The sequence below is a fragment of the Notolepis coatsorum genome, assembly GCF_963971535.1.
Source record: "Notolepis coatsorum genome assembly, chromosome: 7".
Lineage (NCBI taxonomy): Eukaryota > Metazoa > Chordata > Actinopteri > Aulopiformes > Paralepididae > Notolepis > Notolepis coatsorum.
In genome coordinates, this window is record NC_140171.1 from 82,826,320 (window position 1) to 82,848,046 (window position 21,727).

At 43.2% G+C, this 21,727-nt stretch overlaps 1 protein-coding gene across 1 annotated transcript in view; it reads left to right on the forward strand.

The window, feature by feature from the left end:
• rnf150a (ring finger protein 150a) overlaps positions 1-21,727 on the forward strand; it is a gene marked incomplete at its 5' end in the record, with an annotated part of 177,022 nt that overhangs the window by 100,290 nt on the left and 55,005 nt on the right. Inside the window, 2 exons of the mRNA XM_084317982.1 lie at positions 8,150-8,221; positions 20,865-20,947. Coding sequence (XP_084174108.1) covers positions 8,150-8,221; positions 20,865-20,947 — 155 coding nt within the window. The remainder of the gene's footprint in view (positions 1-8,149; positions 8,222-20,864; positions 20,948-21,727) is intronic.

A 21,727-nucleotide genomic window follows, 5' to 3' on the forward strand; every position in this document is an offset into this window, starting at 1 on the left:
GTATAAAACGGAAATGTATGGATGAAAAAATAATCAGTTGACCGGAAGAAACCCACTGACAATCGACAGCGTTATTAGATCCATAGCTATAATATAAAATATACTTTTAGCTCTACAAACAAGGTGAACGATTACATGGGGTTAATGGGTGGCATGGCCTATGCACTTCCCGGAAGGGGCGTGGCACTCAGTGTTAATACAGATCATATCGACATCGGTAATATCGGTTATTGGCCATAACAAATGCTAATATTGTATCGGCCAAAATCAGTTTTGTTACCAAAACACCACTCTTGCATTGATGCATTACAGAGGTATCCTTGGTCAAAATCCCACATTCTACATATATCCTTCATTAGAATGACAGTGGCTAACTTTTTCTTTCTCCAATATGGTAACATAGTCTCTCAATCAATTGACTGCCATGTCAGTCCCCCTTGTGCCTTCTGATGATTGAAAAGAGAAAACACTTTTGAGTCTCAAAAAACGTTTCCTCACAGCAGTGGAGTGAAGAAAGCATGCAGTAAAAAGTGGGACATGTACCTGTTTCAAAGTGGCACTAAAAAAATAAATAAATAAAAACTGTCATTCTAGCCCCTGCCTCTTTCCATCTGGTATGGTGTATGGTATTTCTGTAAGGCTAGACTGTAGAGAGGCCAGGATTAGCCTGACAGCTGGGTGAGCAGAAACTCTGAGAACCACTGAACTATCATCTGAGTCTGCGTTCCGACACTTTGACCCTACACTGTAAATACAATGCTGTCTCTTTGGTTGCTGTTGACACAAATATTATGGATGGCCACCTTTGACGCTCTTGTGATATCTGTATATATGACGATATATCACAGCGACAGTTGTCATAGGAACAGATGCCATGAGGATCATTGTTTGCATTTTCATCCTTTTGGTTGAATTATGAGTTCCATATTGAGCTCCAACTCTGCATTTGTTTTATGAAGACAGACTGCCGAGGTAACATATTGTGGCAGCCTTCAAGTTCAAGTTCAAGTTCTTTAATAGTTGTCATACAGAAGTACAGAATACTTTCATACAAAATGCTTCTTACTGTTACGCTCCAGAGACTGTGCTAGACAAGATAGTATCAAATAACATAATAACATAATATAGCATGAATTTAGAAGAAGAAAATGAGGTCACAGTTGTTCGGTATAGACATATGTACAATGTTCTGAGTTACCATATAATATACAATACACAATACTATGCAGTGTACTAATGTACAGTACTATCTAGTGCAAAGCAGAAATGGGATGAGGTACAATTTTAGGTACAATTTACAGTAAGGTGTACGAGTTGTAGTGCAATCCTTCATCCATAAATATAAAGTGTGGGGAGTGGGTGCTACAGTGTGTTTGTTTAAAGTGGGTGTGTGCTATAAAGTGTGTGTAGTGGGTGCTACAGTGTGTTTGTTTAAAGTGAGTGTGTGCGTGTGGATGTGTGTGCTATGTGTGTTTGGTGGTTGTTGTTGTGTAGTGTTCATTCATTGTTCGTTTAGCAGCCTGATGGCCTGGGGATAGAAGCTACTTCTGAGTCTTTCTGTGCTCGCCTTGAGACTCCTGTATCGCTTGCCTGACGGCAGCAGTTCAAAGAGGCAGTTGTTCGGGTGGCTCGAGTCCTTAATAATTCTCTTAGCCTTCCCCTTGCAACGCTTGTAGTAAATGTTCTGGAGGGTGGGGAGCCCCCCTCCAATTGTGCGTTCGGCTGAACGTGTCACTCTTTGTAGTCTGCTTTGGTCTTTTGCAGTGCTATTCCCAAACCAGGAGGTGATGTTGCCGGTCAAGATGCTCTCTATTGTACATGAGTAGAAGTTCTTAAGGATCTTCTGGCTGACTTGGAACTTCCTTAGGCGCCTGAGGAAGTAGAGGCGTTGTCGTGCCTTCTTCACCACACTGTTAATGTGTATGGTCCATGTCAAGTCCTCGGATATGTGGGCTCCGAGGTACTTGAAGCTGTTGACTCTCTCAACCGGTGCCCCGTCGATGCTGAGGGGGCTGTAGTCCTTGACCCCCGACCTCCTGAAGTCCACAATCATCTCCTTTGTTTTGCTGACGTTCAGGGAGAGGCTGTTTTCCTGGCACCATCCCGCCAGGACCTTGACCTCTTCCAGGTAGGCCCTCTCGTCGTTGGCAGAGATCAGGCCCACCACCACTGTGTCGTCAGCAAATTTGACGATTGTATTGCTACTCCGCTGAGCCACACAGTCGTGTGTGTACAGGGAGTAGAGGAGGGGACTCAGAACACAGCCCTGGGGGGCCCCTATGTTGAGGGTGATGGATGAGGAGGTGCAGTTGCCTGCTCTCACCACCTGGGGTCTGCCAGTCAGGAAGTCCAAGACCCACTGGCAGAGGTCATAGCCCAAGCCCAGGTCCCTGAGCTTGGCTATGAGTATGGAGGGGACTATGGTATTGAATGCCGAGCTGTAGTCGATGAATAGCATTCTCACATAGTTCCCCTGCCTCTTGTCCAGGTGTGATGCTGCTGTGTGCAGCACATGGGATATGGCGTCCTCCGTGGACCTGTTGGGGCGGTATGCAAATTGCAGGGGGTCCATGTTGATGGGGAGGGAGGAGCAGATGTAGCCCTTTACTAGCTTCTCAAAGCACTTCATGGCTATGGAGGTGAGAGCTACAGGGCGGTAGTCGTTGAGGCAAGCAGGCTTGGATTTTTTGGGTACAGGGATAATAGTGGACTTCTTCAGGCAGTATCTTCTTACTATCTGTCAATCTATGTTGTTGGATTCTCGTGACAGTGATCAGACAGTAATCTCTCTGTGGTTCCGTGAAGTCTGCGTTGTGTTTGTTATCGCTTACTCATCGTACTGGCTGTCACACTCTGTCTCCCCCGTTAATACATCCGTAATCAGAAGAATCGACACACTGGAAACGTGATACCTTTCCTTGATGTTGATGTTTATTCCATAAACATAGACTTGTGCAAGATGGAAATGATTCTGAACGTCTTTGAAAAGTCTATTAAATTCATTATTCTATCGATCTCTCCTGTTATCAGCTCTATGGTTTGTCGCGGCCTAGTCTCTTGGCCTCCCTTCCCCCTCCCAACCCTCTGGCTTTGAGGGTTGGGAGCTCAGCTCCTGACTCGCTGTTAACGTGTCTGCGTGTCTGGTTAGTCTGCTTCACCCGGAAATTCACCCCAGCTATAAAGTGGATTCCCCTAGCAACGGCCGTTAGCCATGGCAACAGCGCAACGTGTCTATGTCTCTTGTCACCTCTGACCCACTCTAACGCCCTTTTCTCTATCTCTTCCCCTACCAGCGGCCTGCTAGCCCATAGCAACCCCACCCTATCTCATCACTATAGCAACGGCTTATAAAGCACCTTGGCCGATGACCTCGGTGTGGCTGGCCGCTATCACTCCCACACCCTGCACCCTGTCTCTGTCTGTTCTGGAGAGTCTAACGCACAATACCATGTTTAAACTAATATATCTATAGCCCAAGCCCATGTCCATCCCATTGCCGTTGTGTCCTTGGGCAAGACACTTAACCTACTTGCCTCGTATGAATGTGTATGCATGTGAATGAATGTTGGTGGTGGTCGGAGGGGCCGTAGGCGTTGATTATTCGCCACGCTTCCGTGAGTCTGCCTCAGGGCAGCTCTGGCTGCAATTGTAGCTTACCACCACCGGTATGACTGTGTATGAACGAATAATGGACTCTGTGAAGCGCTCTGAGTCAGAGCAACAGTCAGTCAGAGAAGAGCGCTATATAAATCCAATCCATTATTATTATAGATATGTACTTTACCTACAGGTTATAACCCTTTTTGACCTACAACGCCTTCTAATAATGCATTATATATCCTGTATATACACACAAATGTGTTTCCCCGTTTCAATGGGATACCACACACACAGAGGAGATGTATGTCTCAGCGTTTACAGTTTAACACGGTTAAACTGATATCTATAGGTTGTTATAACCAGAAATGAAAACCATTGATTCCATCACTATGTTCCTCTTGCTGTTGCAGGCTATGGGCTAGATCCACAAAGAATGGATTGCACGGTGCTAATTGCACCCTTACTTACAATTCATTATGAATTGAAAATGGGGGACCCTGATGTAAACAAGACAAAAGTCTTTCTCTGGTCTGCATCCCCTTAACAATTGTGTGTATTGAGCCGTACTGTATTGTACCCATTCTGCAATCTGTTACAATTTTCAATCAATCACTGCGCAGGTGATTTTATAAAATTTTATTTTATTAACATATTGCAGAATGGGTACAATACAGTACGGCTCAATACACACAATTGTTAAGGGGATGCAGACCAGAGAATGACTTTCATCTTGTTTACATCAGGGTCCCCCATTGTAAGTAAGGGTGCAATTAGCACAGTGCAATCCATTCTTTGTGGATCTAGCCCTATGTTTTTCTCTATCCCCCTGTGGTTTTTAGTTTATAACTGTTTATCGGGGGGCTGCTTTCTTTTCATTCTACTGAAAAAAGGTTCAACTCACATTATTTTAATCTTAACTTAAAATAACTTAACTTAACTTAACACACTGGTTTTGTGAGTTTAAGTTTTTCCTATACATTTTCCTTAATTTCTCTAAGAATGGCTTGTTAGCATTGTTAGCCCTCCTAATAGAAAGGAAAGACCACAGCTAGCCAAAGGTAACTAGTTAGCTTGCAGGCAGTGCCCCTTGGTTTCAATGAGCAATGCTTACAAAACAAGTAATTTAAAAGTTGTTTTCACATAATATGGATACGTGTCTGGTGAAGGTAATGACCAACTACAATTCAAATTTTAGTTATTATCATTCTAGCAAAGATGCTGTTGCTCTTCAATATTATTGTGTTAAATATTTATTTGAGTCATCAGTTTTGACATTTCTTTTCTTTTGATCTACTTTTTCTCCTTCTGTATTTTTCTCCCATCCCAATTTTGTCGTTATGCCAATTCCCCCCTCCCCTTCCTGGTCGTTGCGCACATTTGCCCCCCACTTGCCGGTCTAGAGAGGGTTGATAGATACTATCACATGTCCCCTCCTCCGATACATGCGGAGTCAGCCAGCCGCTTCTTTTCACCTGACAGCGAGGACTCTCACTGGGGGAGCGTAACATGTGGGAGGCTCACACTACTTCCCCCAGTTCCCTCCCTCGCTGAGCAGGCACCCCGACCAACCTGTAGGAGTCGCTGTTTACAACGACCAGGATACACACCCCGCCGGCTTCCCAGCTGCTAACACTGCCAATTGGTTAGTATGGATGACCGACCAAGCCGGAGGTACCGCTGACAGCTGGATTCGATACCAGTGTCTCTGCGGTGGTAGGCAGACGCTTAGTCCGCTGCGCTACCCAGCCGCCCTCAGTTTTGACATTTCCTTTTTTCTTTTATTATCTTTATTAGCGTTTTTCACAGCTTTTTCTGGCCACGCAGGACCGACAGAGGAGAGAGGGAGAACGGGAAGAGAAGCAGGGAGGACATGCGGCAAATGGCCACCAGGACTGGGAATCGAACCCGTGGCGACCGCTTCGCGACTCAGCGGGCTATATGGTGTGCTACTGGAGCACCCCAGTTTTGACATTTCTAATTATAATATACATTATGCGGTAGAAACTGATCCTGAGTCAGCCTTAAAGCTTATTTTGTAAGCCTTGCAAGTGTTACCAGGAAATCACTGCCTCCCTAAGGCTTTGACATTATTGCTAGTTATGTATAATTATTTTGCTAAATGATGCATGCAAATAAATATCCATAGTTCAGGATACCTTCTAATGGCATGATTTATGCATTCTAAATGACCAAGCATCTGTCTCTGGCATCAATACTTGATTGAATATTAGATATTGAATACAAGGTATTCAAATCCGCGCAGCAACCGGGAGCATCCGGGAGTTAATAATAAGCGTACACAACTGAATGTGGAAGTTTGACATGTGGTGCTTCTAGTAGAGTGTAGCACAAATAAAAACAATATAGTGGTTTTCAGAAGGCTGAGTTACAAACAAAGTTTATGTCTCATGGAGTATCCACCCCTTTTCAACATCAATGGCAGTTTGAATGGTGTTTAGGAAGGTAAAATGATATCAGCTAAACACACAGTATACACCTACGATCATTTGTTAAAGACAGGGGTAGTCTCCAATAATGGCGGGAAGTACAAATTTGACTGATATGGTCCTTTTCAGTGGATTAGAGTTTAACTATTTTGGTCCAATGACCCCATATTAACTCATTCAGCGCCAGTCACGATGATAGTCGGGTTAACTCGCCATCGCTTGAGCGCCAATCACGAGTATAGTCTGGTTTTAATCGTTATTTCTTTTATTAGCGATATCCATTCATTTTCATCCATCCAGCCTGATGTTATCATTGGGAATGGGTCTGAGCTCGCAAAATGGCAAATACCGCCGCCTACGCCTTCCAGCTGGTATTGCACTCCATTGGGAATGGTGTAGTTTCTTTTCTGGGACGATCCGAGCCGTGCGGGCGGGGTTTAAATACTCAGGCGAGGTAGGTCTATACAACGATGGCATGGAACAGTAACCCCGCCCGCCTGTATTTGGAATGGCGATCAGATAATCGGATTATTTCTTTTGCATTACATCAGATACAATGTAAGAACACTATATATAAATTTGATCGTTGATCTGATATTTATTTCTACCCCGATCGATGCTGTCTCTGTGTGTGTGGCTGTGTGCCGTTGGGTGGGAGGAGGTGGCGGGGGAGCCTCGCGGTCCAGGGCTCTTTTCATTCTTGCATGAGGAAGGATAATAATGATGATCTAGCGTTGATTTCAGGAAGATTCGATAATCAACGTGTTTAGTGTATTCCACTAAAGGGCTATTATCGTGTATTTTCGTGGAATTACTCAGAACCACCCAAACTATACTCATATTCAAAACGGTATAAAACGGAAATGTACAGATGAAAAAACAATCTGTTTCGTGGATGTTGACTGGAAGCAACTCACTGATAATCGACGGGTGTATTAGACCCATAGCTATAATTTAAGATATATTTTAAGCACTCGCAAATCTCACAGTCCCCCCATTGATTAAAGCGGTGGCGTACTAGACCTATATCGGGCATATCGCTCCGGCGCTGAATGAGTTAAGGGTTTATGTCAGTACTATTTGGTAAAAATAATGGATCAATTGGATAATACTGGCGTTGTTTTAAGACTGTGCCAATCGTCTAGGCCACTCTCTTCTACATTATCCCTGGTGGTGTTGGAAAGCAGTCAGGGTTTTTTTTCTTACCTTCAGAAGAAGTAATTTGCTGCCATTTATTCTTTTGACAGCAACTTCAACATACATGGAAATTGCTAGAGCTAATTAATCACAGTAAACACAAAGCCTTCATTTGGTTTCTCTGTTTCCAAGGTGGGAACAGGGTGAAAAGGAATCCCAACCTGAGCATGACATAAGAGCAAAATGGCCACTGTGAATATGGTAAATGGGCTTGTATTTCTATGCAACACCAGTGTTCTCCTTTAATGTTTCGGGGGGGACATTTCTTATCAGTAGTGCATGCCAAAACACAAGTAACTGCATTGATGGAATACTCTCGCAGACCTTAACTGGATAAACTTTACATTGTCATACCAGTGGTCCTCAATCTATTTATTTTGTTGCCACAAAAAGACAGTTTTGTAGCCGCTAAAAACAGATTAGTGGTATATTTGCCCTAGGTCAAGAGCCACTCTTTTGAGATGCACTGCTGAGAACCACTGTTTTAATGTAGAGATACTTTTGAACTGTTCATGGAGTCAAGGGTGAAGTATAACAAACCTAAAATACAGACTATAATGTTTTAAAGTACTGTGTGCTCCTTTTATCGTTTTAAAGGTCAGTGTTCCTGAGTTGAGCTTTTTCATATCAATGCACACATTCTGTTGCTGTTCATATACAGTCACACTGCACTGTATATCAACAGCATCAAGTGGCGGTTCATTGTGCCATGTCAACACATTAAATGCAGCGAGTTTACATTAGCATGTAGCTCAGGTACGTTTGATCAGTTTCACATCTCTGTGTCATACCTGGCTTCGTAACATTTTCTCTCATCAGTTCTCCCGGGACGGACTGTTGACATGTCTCTTGCAGCCTGTCAGGTTTACATCTTACCCTGTTGGTTCTTTGATCTCCCGCTACAGAGACGCCTGGGAGACGCAGCCAAGAAGGCTATCGGCAAGCTCCCAGTACGAACCATCAAGAAGGGAGACGAGGTAAACTCACATGTTGAATCCAGGAGCCCATATCTTCATTTTAGATTTGGATTCTTCTACACTTTATGTGAAGCCAGAATTCCCTAAATCAGTTCCAAAATCAGAACTCCCCCGGCGGCTGGGTGGTGCAAGAGACACCGGTATCGAATCCGTCATACTGACTCAATTGGCAGAGTCAGCGGGAGGGGAGTCGATGGGTGGTAATCTGGTCGTTGTAAACAGCGACTCCTACAGGTTGGTCAGGGCACCTGCACAGCAAAGACAGGAAATGGCGGGGGCAATGTGAGCCTCCCACACGTTACACCTCGCCAATGAGAGTCCGCGCTGGCAGGTGAAAAGATGTGACTGGCTGCCTCCATGTATCGGAGGGGACATGTGATGGGCTTCTATCCTCCCTACGACCGGCCAGTGGGGGGCACATGCGAGCAACGATCAGGACAGGGGAGGGAGAATTGGCACGAGAGGAAAATTGGGATGGGAGAAAACCACAGAAAAAGGAGAAAAAAAGTAGGTAAAAAAAAAAATCTGAACTCTCAAGTCTGACTTATTTATATCAGTTTCCCTTTGACTCATAATTTGGTTGTTAAGGGATTTCTTCTGAGCCAATTATGTGAATTATGTGTTATTTTGATGTTCATACTTAAAGGGAAATCCACCCTAAAATAGAATGTACATTGTGTAATATGGTATATTGTAAACAGGCACAGAGTTTAGGGTATTTTTCTAAATAAGCCATCACTTCAAATCGGGCGGATACTTTTCAATCTATTAATTGATTGATTGAAAACTTTATTAACAGACTGCAGAATGGGTAATAATAATAATAAATTGAATTTATAGAGAGAAGCACCTTTCTCAGACTCAAGGACACTTTACAAGAGAGAGAAGCTATATAAAAGAGTTTACAAGAGAGAGAAGCTATATAAAAGAGGGTAAAAATACAGGAACATTTTTACAAATTAAAGAAAAATAATAATAATAAGGAGGCAAGGTGCTGTCCAATTGGACGAAACGGTAACAGAAAATATCAACAAAAAACAAAAACGACGGGATCGGTAGCTTAAGAGTCAGGGGGAAGGGGGTGGGCTACTTGGGAGCAGGGCCGTGTTGTGCGAAGGCAAGTGTGAACAGGTGGGGTTTTTAGGTGGGTTTTGAAGAGGTTGATGGTGTCAGAGCCTCAGATGGAGGGGGAGAGGGAGTTCCACAGCCTGGGGGCAGCTACAGAGAAAGTCTCCCAGTGTGGAACGCCTGGTGCGGGGGATGGTGAGGAGGTCGTGATTGATGGGGAGCCAGTGGAGTTTTTGCAGGGTAGGGGTGATGTTCTGCCAGGGTTTGGTGCGGGTGAGGACCCTCGCAGCTGAGTTTTGGACGTACTGTAAGCAATCCAGAACCTTCTTGGAGGCACCAAGAATTCCGTTACAGTAGTCGAGGCGGGAAGTGATGAAGGCATGAATGAGTGTTTCTGCTGAGGTGTCGGAGAGTGAGGGTCGGAGGCGGGAAATGGTTCCGAGGTGGAAAAAGGCGTACCTGGTGAAAGACTTGACGTGAGGGTAAAATGAGAGGGTTGAGTCCAGTATTATGCCCAGGTTCCTTACCTCTGTGGAGGCGCAGATGGAGTAGCCATCCATGGAGAGAACAAGGCATCTATCTTTTGGAGGAGGGCTGGGGAAGCTACAACTATTAATTCTTGCTGAGTTGGAGGAAGTTGGTGGTCATCCATGTTTATGTCCTGGAGACAGGCAGTGAGTGAGGGAGGGGGGAGAGAGGGAGGGGAGCAGAGGGTTTAGTAGTGTAGTAGTGTGGAGGTAAAGCTGCATGTCGTCTGCGTAGGAGTGGAAATGGAGGCCATGTTTCCTTATGATCTCACCGAGTGGGAGGAGGTAGATTGTGAAAAGGAGTGGACCTAGCACCGAACCCTGGGGAACACCCTGTTTAACAGGTGCTGGAGCTGACCTGGACCCCCCGAGGGAACCATACTGCCACCTGTTGGCCCAGGTAGGATGTGAACCAGGACAGGGGATACCAGTGATGCCAAGGACACTTTCCAGACGGTCTAGGAGGATTTAGTGTGAGATGGTGTCAAAAGCAGCTGAAAGGTCCAGGAGGATGAGGATGTTGATGTTGCCAGCATCAGCAGCCATGAGGAGGTCATTAGTTACCTTGATCAGGGCGGTCTCTGTGCTATGTTTAGCCCTGAACCCAGACTGGAGTGGTTCGAACAGGTCATGGTTTGCCATGTGACTGTAGCTGGGCGGCTACTGAGCGCTCGAGGACCTTGCTAAGGAAGAGGAGGTTGGAAATGGGGCGGAAGTTGTTGAGCTTATCGGGGTCCAGACCGGGTTTCTTGAGAATTGGGGTGACTGCTGCCACCTTCAAGTAAGCAGGGACGGAGCCAGTGGGCAGGGAGGACTTAATCATGTCTACCATGAGAGGGCAGGCAGGCCAGCCTTCACCAGGGTGGTGGGCATGGGGTCCAGAGAGCAGGTAGAGGGTTTAGAGTCTGACACCAACTTCATAATGGAGTCAGTGTCCACCAGGGAGAAGGATGAAAAGGAGTGGGTGGGTGGCCGGGGCAGGGGGTCATGTTTAACACCCGGAGGTGTGGGGGACACAGGAATAGACTGGAGCTGCTGGTAGATGGCATCGATCTTGGTACAATACAGTACGGCTCAATACAAACAACTGCTAAGAGAATGCAGACCAGAAAAATACTTTTGTCTTGTTTACATCAGGGTCCTCCATTTTCAATTCATCAAGACATTTATGACATACAAATATACAGTATTGTGTAAGAGACAGAGATCATAAAAAAAAATATATATACATCCAAAGGGGAAGAAACTGTACATCTATATCTTATTAACACATTCAGTGCCACGCCCCTTTGACCATATTAGGGCTACCGTGCCAATAAGGAAGTCAATGGGAGGTCAGGGAAATTTGCGAAGGCTTAAACTATATCTTAAATTATGGCTATGGGTCTAAAACACCCCTCGCTTATCAATGACTTGCTTGCAGTCAACATGAACAAAACGGATTGTTTTTTCATTGGTACATTTACAAAATATACCGTTTTGAATACAAGTATAGTTTTGGAGATTTCTAGTAATTCCAGAGAAATTCCGCGATAATAGCTCTTTAGTGGAATACACAAAACACATTGTAATTTTTCGGCTGATTTATGAATCGTATTCAAATAAATGCTAGATTATCGATAGTATTTGTGTACTTATGCACGCTAGAGAAGCGGGCTGAAAAATCGGTTATCCATGCCGTACTTAGCGCTAACGTTAGGCACACACACACACACGTTGTGATCTCTGTGAAAAAAACATCTGATTAACCCAAAACTGGTAACATAGAGTCCTTACCTCACATCAGATGTTCTGCAAAAAGATTAATACAATTCCTGATCGCCATTCCAAATATTGATCGCGTTTATTGATCCAACATTATAGTCCAAAACACATAATCGAAAGCTGCTCCGAGCCTCCCCAGTGAATGTGGTAACAGATACTGCTTGCCAGAGAAGGGAAAACCCCGGACCAGACTTTTTTTCTGATGCACAGCCCCACCCAATCCAATCCAATGATGTGCAATACCATCCGGGAGATGATAGGCGGCGGTATTTGTCCTTTTCGAGCTCAGACCCATTCCCAATGATAACGTCAGGCTGGATGGATGAAAAATGTATGGATATTGCTAATAAAAGAAATAACGATTAAAACCCGAGTTTTGTCTGGTTTTCTCGGGCCTTGGCACTCAACGCATGGTGAGTTAACCTGACTAATCTCGTGGTTGGCACTGAATGTGTTAACCATGATGATTTTTGATTAGTTCGTTTTGAGCCAGAGATAGAGTTGGTTACCGTACATATTTGTACTGGTACCGGTACCCGACGGTACCTTTTTTCTGTACTTTCATAATAACAAACATATTATTTAAATTGTAAAACTAAACTAAAGTCTAAACTTCTCAATTTCAACTTTGTTATTACACCACACAAACTAAAACCCCTCCCTAAATCAAATCAAATCAAATGTATTTGTAAGGCCCGACAACATGTCCCCATGGGCCGCACACGTCTTCTTTAAACAAGTCAAGAAGAAACATAACAATAAGTCAAGAACAAAACAAGAACACCATAAGGTCCAACAATTTAAAAATAAATGCAAAATAAATGAATGAATGCAAACACTCCCAGACATACCCCACACGAAGGTAAAGAAAAACTCACAAAAAAATCCACCCCAGGCAGTGTGGAGGAGAGAAACCTTAGAAGGGCCATTCAAGGGGGGATCTCCCTTCTTAGATGTCGGTGATAGTAGTGTTGCAGACGGACAGTTGGTAAACATGCACTCATGTGTGTAGTGAAACACAGATGAGTGCATGCAATAGCAACTGAACATTTTGAAAAATTTAAGATAGAGCTGATAGCAACTGAACATTTTGAAAGATTAAAGATAGAGCTGATAGCGGATCTATTTGAGGCACAGGAGCGGCGCAAAGAGGGTCGCGTCCTCCCCGTCTTAATCACGGGATGTTCAACACTCCGATCATCGCTCCGAGACAGCCGGAGACAGGGAGATAGGGGGCGGGGCAGAGAGGGTTGCAACCTCATCGCGGGACGTCCAGCACTCCGGTCATCACTACGAGACAGCCGGAGACAGGAGGGCACGCAGCGAGGGTCGCATCCTCCCGGTCTTCATCACGGGACGTCCGACACTCCGGTCATCACTCCGGGACAGCAACTCACAGGGAGACGGGACAGGCATTAGACAGCTTGCGTGATTGTAATAGGCGGACATAGCAATAGATACAAGTGGTAAGCATATATGTGAATAGAATAGATATATGAAGTAAGCATATTATGTGAATAGAATAGAAGTACTTAACCCAGCAATGCAACCACGTTGACAGACCACAAACCATGTTGACAGACTACGGACAGAAGACGGTAAGAAGCTGATCCATGGCCTCGGTGTTGCACGTAGAGCAGTCACTGCAATCTTGGCCAAGACCCCGAGACATCCACCACCTTGATCAGCACTACGAGACAAGCACTCCGAGAGATGGGGGGGGGGGGGGGGGGTTGGGACAGGGGTTAGAGAGTTCCCATGTTTGTAGTGGGTGGAGATGGAGCAACAGATACATGCAGTGAGCGCATGGCGACGGCAGAACCACAGTATACAAGAAAATTATGAAATAGAGCAATAGATAGAACCACTGCAAGCGCATGGGCACAGGGTGAGATACGAGGGCTGCACGCCCCGTGGGGGCAGGAGGAGCCACTCGGAAGGTTCAGCACTGCAGGCCAGACAGAAGGCGACACGAATCCGTTCCATGGGACCGGCCGAGACAGAGACAGAGGCCAAAAGGATAGACATCCTAACTAAACGAGACAGATTAATCTAAAGGTCAGTCCCCGACCAGGTGAGATCAGGGTAGGTTGAAGGAGAGAGAGAAAAGATGGGTCTTAAGCAGGGATTTAAAAGCTTCGACAGAGCCCCTAACGACGGCAGGTAATTTGTTCCACAGGTAGGGAGCGCGGTAGACAAAGGCTCTGTGGCCAGCGGATTTCTTTTTAACCCTAGGAATCGATAGAAGCCCCGCATTTTGTGAGCGCAGAGCACGAGCGGGCGAGTATCGGGAGATTAAATCGGATTGATAGAGCGGTGCAAGCCCATTAAAAATGTTGTAGGTGAGGAGTAGCACTTTAAAGTCAGATTGGGCTTGAATAGGAAGCCAGTGTAGGGCGGACAAAACTGGTGTGATGTTATCAAATGTTCTAGTTCTAGTTAGTATCCGTGCAGCCGCATTTTGCACAAGTTGAAGATTTTTTATGCTTGAATTAGGTAGGCCTGAAAAAAGTGCATTACAGTAGTCCAGACGTGATGAGACAAAAGCATGAATCAAGGTTTCAGCATCAGCCAGAGTTAAAATGGGGCGAATTTTTGCGATATTACGAAGATGGAAGAAGGCAATTTTGGTGACATTTTTTATGTGCATTAAATGAGAGGGAGGAATAAAAAATTAGGTTTTTTATGGTGGAGCTCTGGGATACATGACAAGTATCAAAGTTGAGGGAGATGTCCTGAAACAGGCCTCTGTGGTTTGGGGGGCCAACAATTAACATCTCAGTTGTATCTGCATTAAGGAGTAGAACGTTTTGCGACATCCACTATTTGACGGCAAGCAGGCAGGCCTCAATATTTTGTAATTGGGGGGAATCATTTGGCTTAATAGGTATATATAATTGGGTGTCATCAGCGTAAAAAAAGTTTATGCCAAATTTGCGTATGATATCGAAAATGGCAAAGGGCCCAGGACAGAGCCTTGTGGGGCACCACATTGCACTGGGAGGGTCTCGGATGTTAAATCATTATAGACCATGCAGTGTGTTCTATCAGTTAAATAAGATTTAAACCAAGCAAGTGCGTGACCCCGAATGCCAACATGATTCCCGACCCGACCTAGAAGAATCGAATGATCGATAGTGTCAAAGGCTGCACTGAGATCAAGCAATAAGAGCACAGAAGTTAGGTTTGAGTCAAGAGAGAGCAGTAAGTCATTTGTGACTTTGGTAACCGCCGTTTCGGTGGAGTGTAAGGCTCTAAAGCCAGATTGAAAAGATTCATTAAGATTATTGTTTGATAAATGGTCAGTAAGTTGCGTTGCGACAATCCGTTCTAACACTTTGGATAGGAACGGAAGATTGGAGATGGGTCTGTAATTTTTCAAGATTAGAGGGTCAAGGTTCGGTTTTTTAAATAGTGATTTAATGACTGTTGATTTAAAGGCCAGGGGCACCACGCCAGTAGACAAGGAGGTGTTGAAGATATTGAGTAGGGCAGGGCCTAGAGTTGGGAAGAGTTTTTTGATGAGAGTTGCTGGAAGAGGGTCAAACAGACAGGTTGAGGGTTTAGCCGCGCCAACCAATTTAGAGAGGGCACTAAGTGAGACGTTTTCAAGGCAGCATAGCGTATGGCTGGATTCAAAGTCAGGGGGAAGGCCCATCAGAGGTTGAGAGGGACTCTGATTGTTGAGTAAGCCAACAATTTCATCTCTTATGAGGTCAATTTTCTTGGTAAAGAATTTAATGAATTCGTTAGCCGAGAATGCATGGTTTAGGGCACTTGGTTGTTTCTGAGTAAGTTTTGCAACTGTGTCAAACAGAAACTTTGAGTTGTTTTTGTTTTCATTAATGAGCCTGGAAAAATATGAGGTTTTGGCAAGTGAGAGTGCCTTTTTGTAGTTACGTAAACTATCATTCCAGGCAAGGCGGAATACTTCGAGTTCGGTCGAATGCCATTTATGTTCAAGTTTGCGACAAGCCTTTTTAAAGGAGCGCGTTTCCTCCGTAAACCAGGGAGTTTGTTTTTGCGGAGCACGTTTAATTTTAGGCTTAAGGGGAGCGTGCTACAAAGGGCGGCGTTAAGTTTGTCTGTAAAGAGATCAAGGGGGCCAGAGTAAGAGAGGAAGGGAGAGAGTCTGGTAGGTAGTTAACTAGAATTAGGACAGTTGAGGCGTTAATACGACGGCTCATGTAGGATTCTACACTGTCTGGGTGAGAAACCGTCAAATCAATTTGAAATTTGATGAGGTAGTGGTCTGAGAGAGCAGGAACATAGGGGGAAACGGTCAAATCTGACACAGTGAGACCGCGGGCTAGGACTAGGTCAAGGGTGTTCCCACCACTGTGAGTGGGTTGGTCAACGATTTGAATGAGACCGACAGCGTCAATGACGATGACGATCTAAATAAGTCCCTCTCCCAAACCGCTCCTACAACCATTTCTTAATGTTGCATGATCATGTATACATTTATTATGTATTATAATTTTTTAAGTTTAAATATCAACATTATCTGGCCATCCTCAGTAAATACTATCAAACTCCTCTGACCTCATTTGGTCTAAAATACTATACTTTCTACCTATAGCACATGCATGAGCCTGGTCTCTTTTGAAAGATGACATTCTGAAGTTTCTGATACAATAAAGAAAACACATTTTTAGTGCTAATGAAATAGAGTAACATAGGTCTGAACTTGAGTTGTAGAAAAACTTGTTACTCGCGTTTTTCTGTAGTAGTTAGTAGTCCAGAAGTGGTATTTCCCCAAAAATTGGTATGGCTGAAAAGACACCATGGGTACATAGTGTGCAGTAACTAATTGTACGTGTAGGGCTGTCAACGAATATTCTATATTGAAATTAATAATCGAAAAAAACAGCCCCCGGTGGGCGGTTGTTAGTGGTTAACATACTGTTGTATTCGTTCGGTACACTACACAGCCGTTCGGTACGGTACAGTACACAATGAAACTTGTTCGGTTCGGTACAGATACGTGTACCTTTACACCCCTAGCTATAATATTTAAAAAGTTATAGCCCTGCAAAGAAGGTGAGCCACTCCATAGGCTTACAGCGCAGGCAGAGAGGGCACAAAGATGGGCACAATGCCTGGCAGACAATGTGTTTATCGATAAGAGTAGTAGTATCGATAAAATCCTAACGATACCCATCCCTATAACCATGTCACAACAGCAGTTATAATGTATATTATCATCAATACGTTAGTTTACCAATTAAAGTGTTATTAGTGCGATTTTAGTATTTATATAGTAGTTTTTCTATTGTTTTGATCGTGAATGTCCGCCATTTTGAAAAAGTTATGTCGGTAATTGTAGTTTTTTTTACACCATTTTGAAGAGGACAACCAGAGCTTTCAATGAGCATTTTTCAGAAATACACTTGCCAGAGGTCTCTAGGTCAAAAAAAGCAAATGGGTTCTGTATACATTTTTTAATATCTCTTATTACTTGGGATAATATACCACAAAACTGAACGTTATTGGCATATATTGGAGCGCAGTTAGTTTGTCTCTCCTATTTTTAGCATTTAGCAAAAATCTGATTTAAAATCAGTTTCAAAATGGCGGAACTCTGGCAAAAATAAGAAAGCTACTGTACATACAGTAGATTTCATTATCTGTTCTTATGCACGCCTGGTGATATTAAATCCAAATTGAACTCGGCCATTTGAAAGATAAGATTTGGCACAATCCATAAATGTGTGAATTGGCGGGCGCCCAAGTGGTCGCGAAATGGCCGACCGGGTTTGATTCCCGGACCCGGCATCCTTTGCCGAATGTCCCCCCCCCGCCCTGTCTCCCGTTCTTCCTCTCTCTCTCTCTCTACCAGACTGCCCGGTAGTAAAAACAATAAAAATCTACAAAAACATAATAAAAAACAAATAAAAATGTGCAAATTGGCTATAATAAGGTGATTTATAAGCCTGCTATTCTATAATAATATTTCAAATTGCTTTGCTCCGGATGGGAGAATTCAGTACTGTATCTACAAAACCTTCTGTTTAATCATCTTCCCTTTATTCATTTCCTTAGATTTTTTTGTACACGCAATCTCAAGAAGGTACTGAACGAGCTCAGTGGCAGTTTTTCATGTCTGGTCATTTTTAGCATGGTGTTATTCACTGTCAAAGATGCAAAGAAAAATCATAATTCATATTCTCCTTTGTTTCATCACAATTTAAGCAAGCCTAGTAATAGACACAATATTTCTGACACTGGGAATACATTCACTGAGGTCCATAGATGTCCCTAGATACCAAGAACTGTAGTTTGTAGTTCCACGCCGTAGTTTGTAGTTTATTACATGCTAAACATCGCGCATTTCCAAGATAATAGTATTTTTTCATAGATTGCGAGATAAAACGTGTTATGTGCAATAAGCCCAAACCGTTCTGGCTGATCCCCTGAAACCCTGAATACTCCCAAATCAAAGGTATATGACATGTATATATATATATATATACCATCACAAAGCCGGAAGGTATTCCAATAAGAATAATTCCAAGTGATTGCATCGCCATCGCGATTACCAGTGTATATGTCTATACATGTTTCGATGGTCAAATACGCTTATGCAACGGAATTCGGAGGTGAGCACTGTGTATTTCTGTCCCAGCAGAAGGAGGAGCCACTAACCTAGTAGAAAATAAAAGTGAAGCTGAATATCAATCCCTGCCACCTGGTGATAGTCGATCAGAATGCAGTTCTAATGTGTGGGGACGTGCCTAAATGATGCAGATCACTCCTGGCAGGTCTGTAGAGTGGGGATCAAAGTAAAAAGATCAAACGATCCAAAAACGTATTATCTTGTTTTTGGCACTGAACGGTTGGCGCCCAAAAATGTAATATGTCGTCTTTGGCACTGAATGTGTTAACTCATTCAGCGCCAGCTATTAGATGGGGCCCGTCGTAGCAATGCCACGCTTAACACTTTGCGTGCCACTCACGAGATTTCTCTGATTTTTTTTTTTTTTTTTTGCGATCTGAAATTTTTTTGCATCACCCGAGCCTACCCGAGTATAGCCGAGCTGCGCCGGTGATCACTGTGGAAAAAAGCGCCCCCTGTCGTCTCCCAGATGACATAAGTGATTTTGGAATGGACTCAATGAAAATGAATGGGGAAAAAAATCCGGTACTCCACATTTTCCAGTTCACTGATCCAGCCGGGGTTACCACAGTTCATTCTGGAGCCTCAGATCCCCGCGGATCATGGAGATCTACAGTCTCGCGTTGGATCCATACACTTATCGATTTTTTCGAATGGTGATCAGGAATTGGAATATACCAGTTGGATACCATCTGATGTCAGGTAAGGACTCTATGTTATCAGTGGTAGGATAATCAGAGTAAGTTTGATGAAGTTATAAGCTGTTTTGTGAAATGTCTTCTTTCGGTTTCACTGTAAAAGTCTGTGAGGAAATCAACGGAGCGATTATCAGTGCGCGGCCGTAATGTGCTTGCGTGCACGTATAATATTGATCATCTAGCGTTTATTTGAAAACGATTCATAAAAAGGCCGACGAATATCAACGTTGTGGAATATTCCACTAAAAGACGATTTTCATAGAATGCTCCAGAATTAGCTGTTTTTTATATCAAAACGGGGGCTTTTCTAACTGCTCTGAAACGGAAACGACGCGATAAAAAAACAATCTGCCTTCACAGCACTGACTGGAAAATAGTCTTTGATAATGCGATGGGCAGATTAGACACATAGCCATAATTTAAAACATAGATTAGGCGATATTAACGTTAACATTGGCGCCGATGGTGGCATTCAAGCGGTAAAACGGAAAACCAGGCGTGGCGCTCAAAGTGTTAAAAGATAGGAGTGCGTCACCTTGTTTGTAGAGCTATAACTATTCTATCAGTGTTTCCCACAGGATTTAGTGAGACTGTGGTGGGTGAACCTCGGATCCTCTAAATGCATAAATCTGGTGCACTTTGACAGCAAAATAAAGAGGCTAGATCTATGATGAACTTTGTGCTCAAAACACAAAATCGACTAGTCTAGACTAGAGCATACATTTGAGCCATCAAATAAATGAAGCAAAAGTGGTTACCTGTGTTGAACTGGTTTATTTTTTAGAAAATAAAAAAAATATACTGGATTACGACTACTACCACTGCCAATACTACTGATACATCCCTATTGGCAAACTTTATATTTAATTTTTTTTAAATAAAAGCAAAAACAAAAAAAATATATATATATATTTTTTTATTAATACATTTGTTTTGGTTCATTATAAAACTGGCGGGACCAATTACAGGCCCGCCACAGTCTAGGTAATTAATGGGAAACACTGATTCTATATTATAGCTATGGATACAATACTATGGCCCATTTGACATCAACTATCTATCGTTCAGTATGTGAAAAAGAATACATTTTTCCTTCCATATGTTCCTGTGTTATACCGTGGTGAATATAAGTATGGTTTTAGAGTGTTCTGGGGTAATTCCCGAAAGGCTGTGTTATACTGTAGCCTCATACGTGAATCCGTTTCTTGCCTGGACACACTACTATTCCCAAATCAAATCTATATAATAGGTATTATGTTCAATCATTAATGCATGAAAGGGGGGGTTTGTTTCTGATTATTTGATTGCCAGTAACGGCATTCGTATTGAACACTAAAAACGCTTATCAGCCCGATCGGTATAAAAGCATTGCACGATCAAGCAAAAATGTACGTCAGATAGTCCTTACCTGTGATCGGGAGTATTCCAAAAATCCAATTGTTTGATCGCCATCTGGTACATCCGATGTCCATTTGGTCCACGGCATAACCCACCACAACATATGTATGGGGGATATTTGACGCGCTTCAATGGAACCGGGAGAACCGCTCGACTGGCCAGAAAACTGTGCCCGGAGACATTTGACCGTTGCACAGGCCAAGATATAAGGTTTCAAAGGGTGCTCGATACCGCCGTCTAGCTGGATGTGGCCGGTATTGCACTTTGGCGATCTCAGACTCATTCCCTATGGTAGCACCAAGGTCCCTGGATGAATAATGAATAAAAATATCGAATAAAAGAATAAATGACCAAAACCAGAGATATCTCGGGTTGGCAGCCAATGCATGGCGAGTTAACCCGACTTATCTCGGGTTTGGCAATTAAAGAGTTAAGAGGTTAAAAAATAAATAATGACATTACTTTTTCATCATTCCGATTTTTTTTTCTTTCTTACCTCTGCCTTTGATGTGCGTGATAATGAGAAGATAGATGGCCAACTCCTGTCTCTTCTTTGTCTTGTGTTTTAGGAAACAGAGTCAGACTTTGACAATTGTGCAGTATGCATAGAAGGTTACAAGCCCAATGATGTCGTGAGGATATTACCATGCAGGTAAAATACTGTATGGTTTATTTGAATACCCCAATGCTAAAGAAATCACTGACTGTGTTAATGTGATATTCAAGTGGCCTATACATCTTTTTGTTGTTGTAAACATCATATTATTTTTACAATAACCCAGATAAACTCTTATCCTGGTTTTGATCAACTAAAATACTTGGAATATGCTGGTATTAGCTGGGATACTGATGAATGTCTTGCAGTCTGTGTTCCATTTCCATGGCTGTAGTACATTATATTGATATTCTGTTGACTCAGGGATATGGATATAAAGTGTGTAAACACTAGGGATGCACCGATATGAAAATGTGCGGCCGATACCGATAGTTCAACTAACACAATCGACCGTTACCGATACAGATATTTGTGCCCTGGCAATTTTGTATTTTTTTTATGATATTACTGTATATTTGTATGTCTCTAAATGTTTTGATGAATTGAAAATGGAGGACCCTTATGTAAACAAGCTGAAAGTATTTTTCTGGTCTTCATCCTCCAGTCTTAGCAGTTGTTGTATTGAGCTGTACTGTATTGTACCCATTCTGCAATCTGTTAATAACGTTTTCAATCAATCAGACAAATGTATAGAAAAGCTTTTATTGTAGGGCGGCTAGGTGGTGTAGTGGGCAAGGCACTCGCCACCAGTGTGGAGACGCTAGGATTCGCGTGTTCGAATCCAGCTCTCCACATTGTTTTCAGTTTAGCTGGTCGTCCGCAGTAATACACATTGGCCGTATTACGGGGAGGGAAAACTGAAGGGTGGGGATCGAA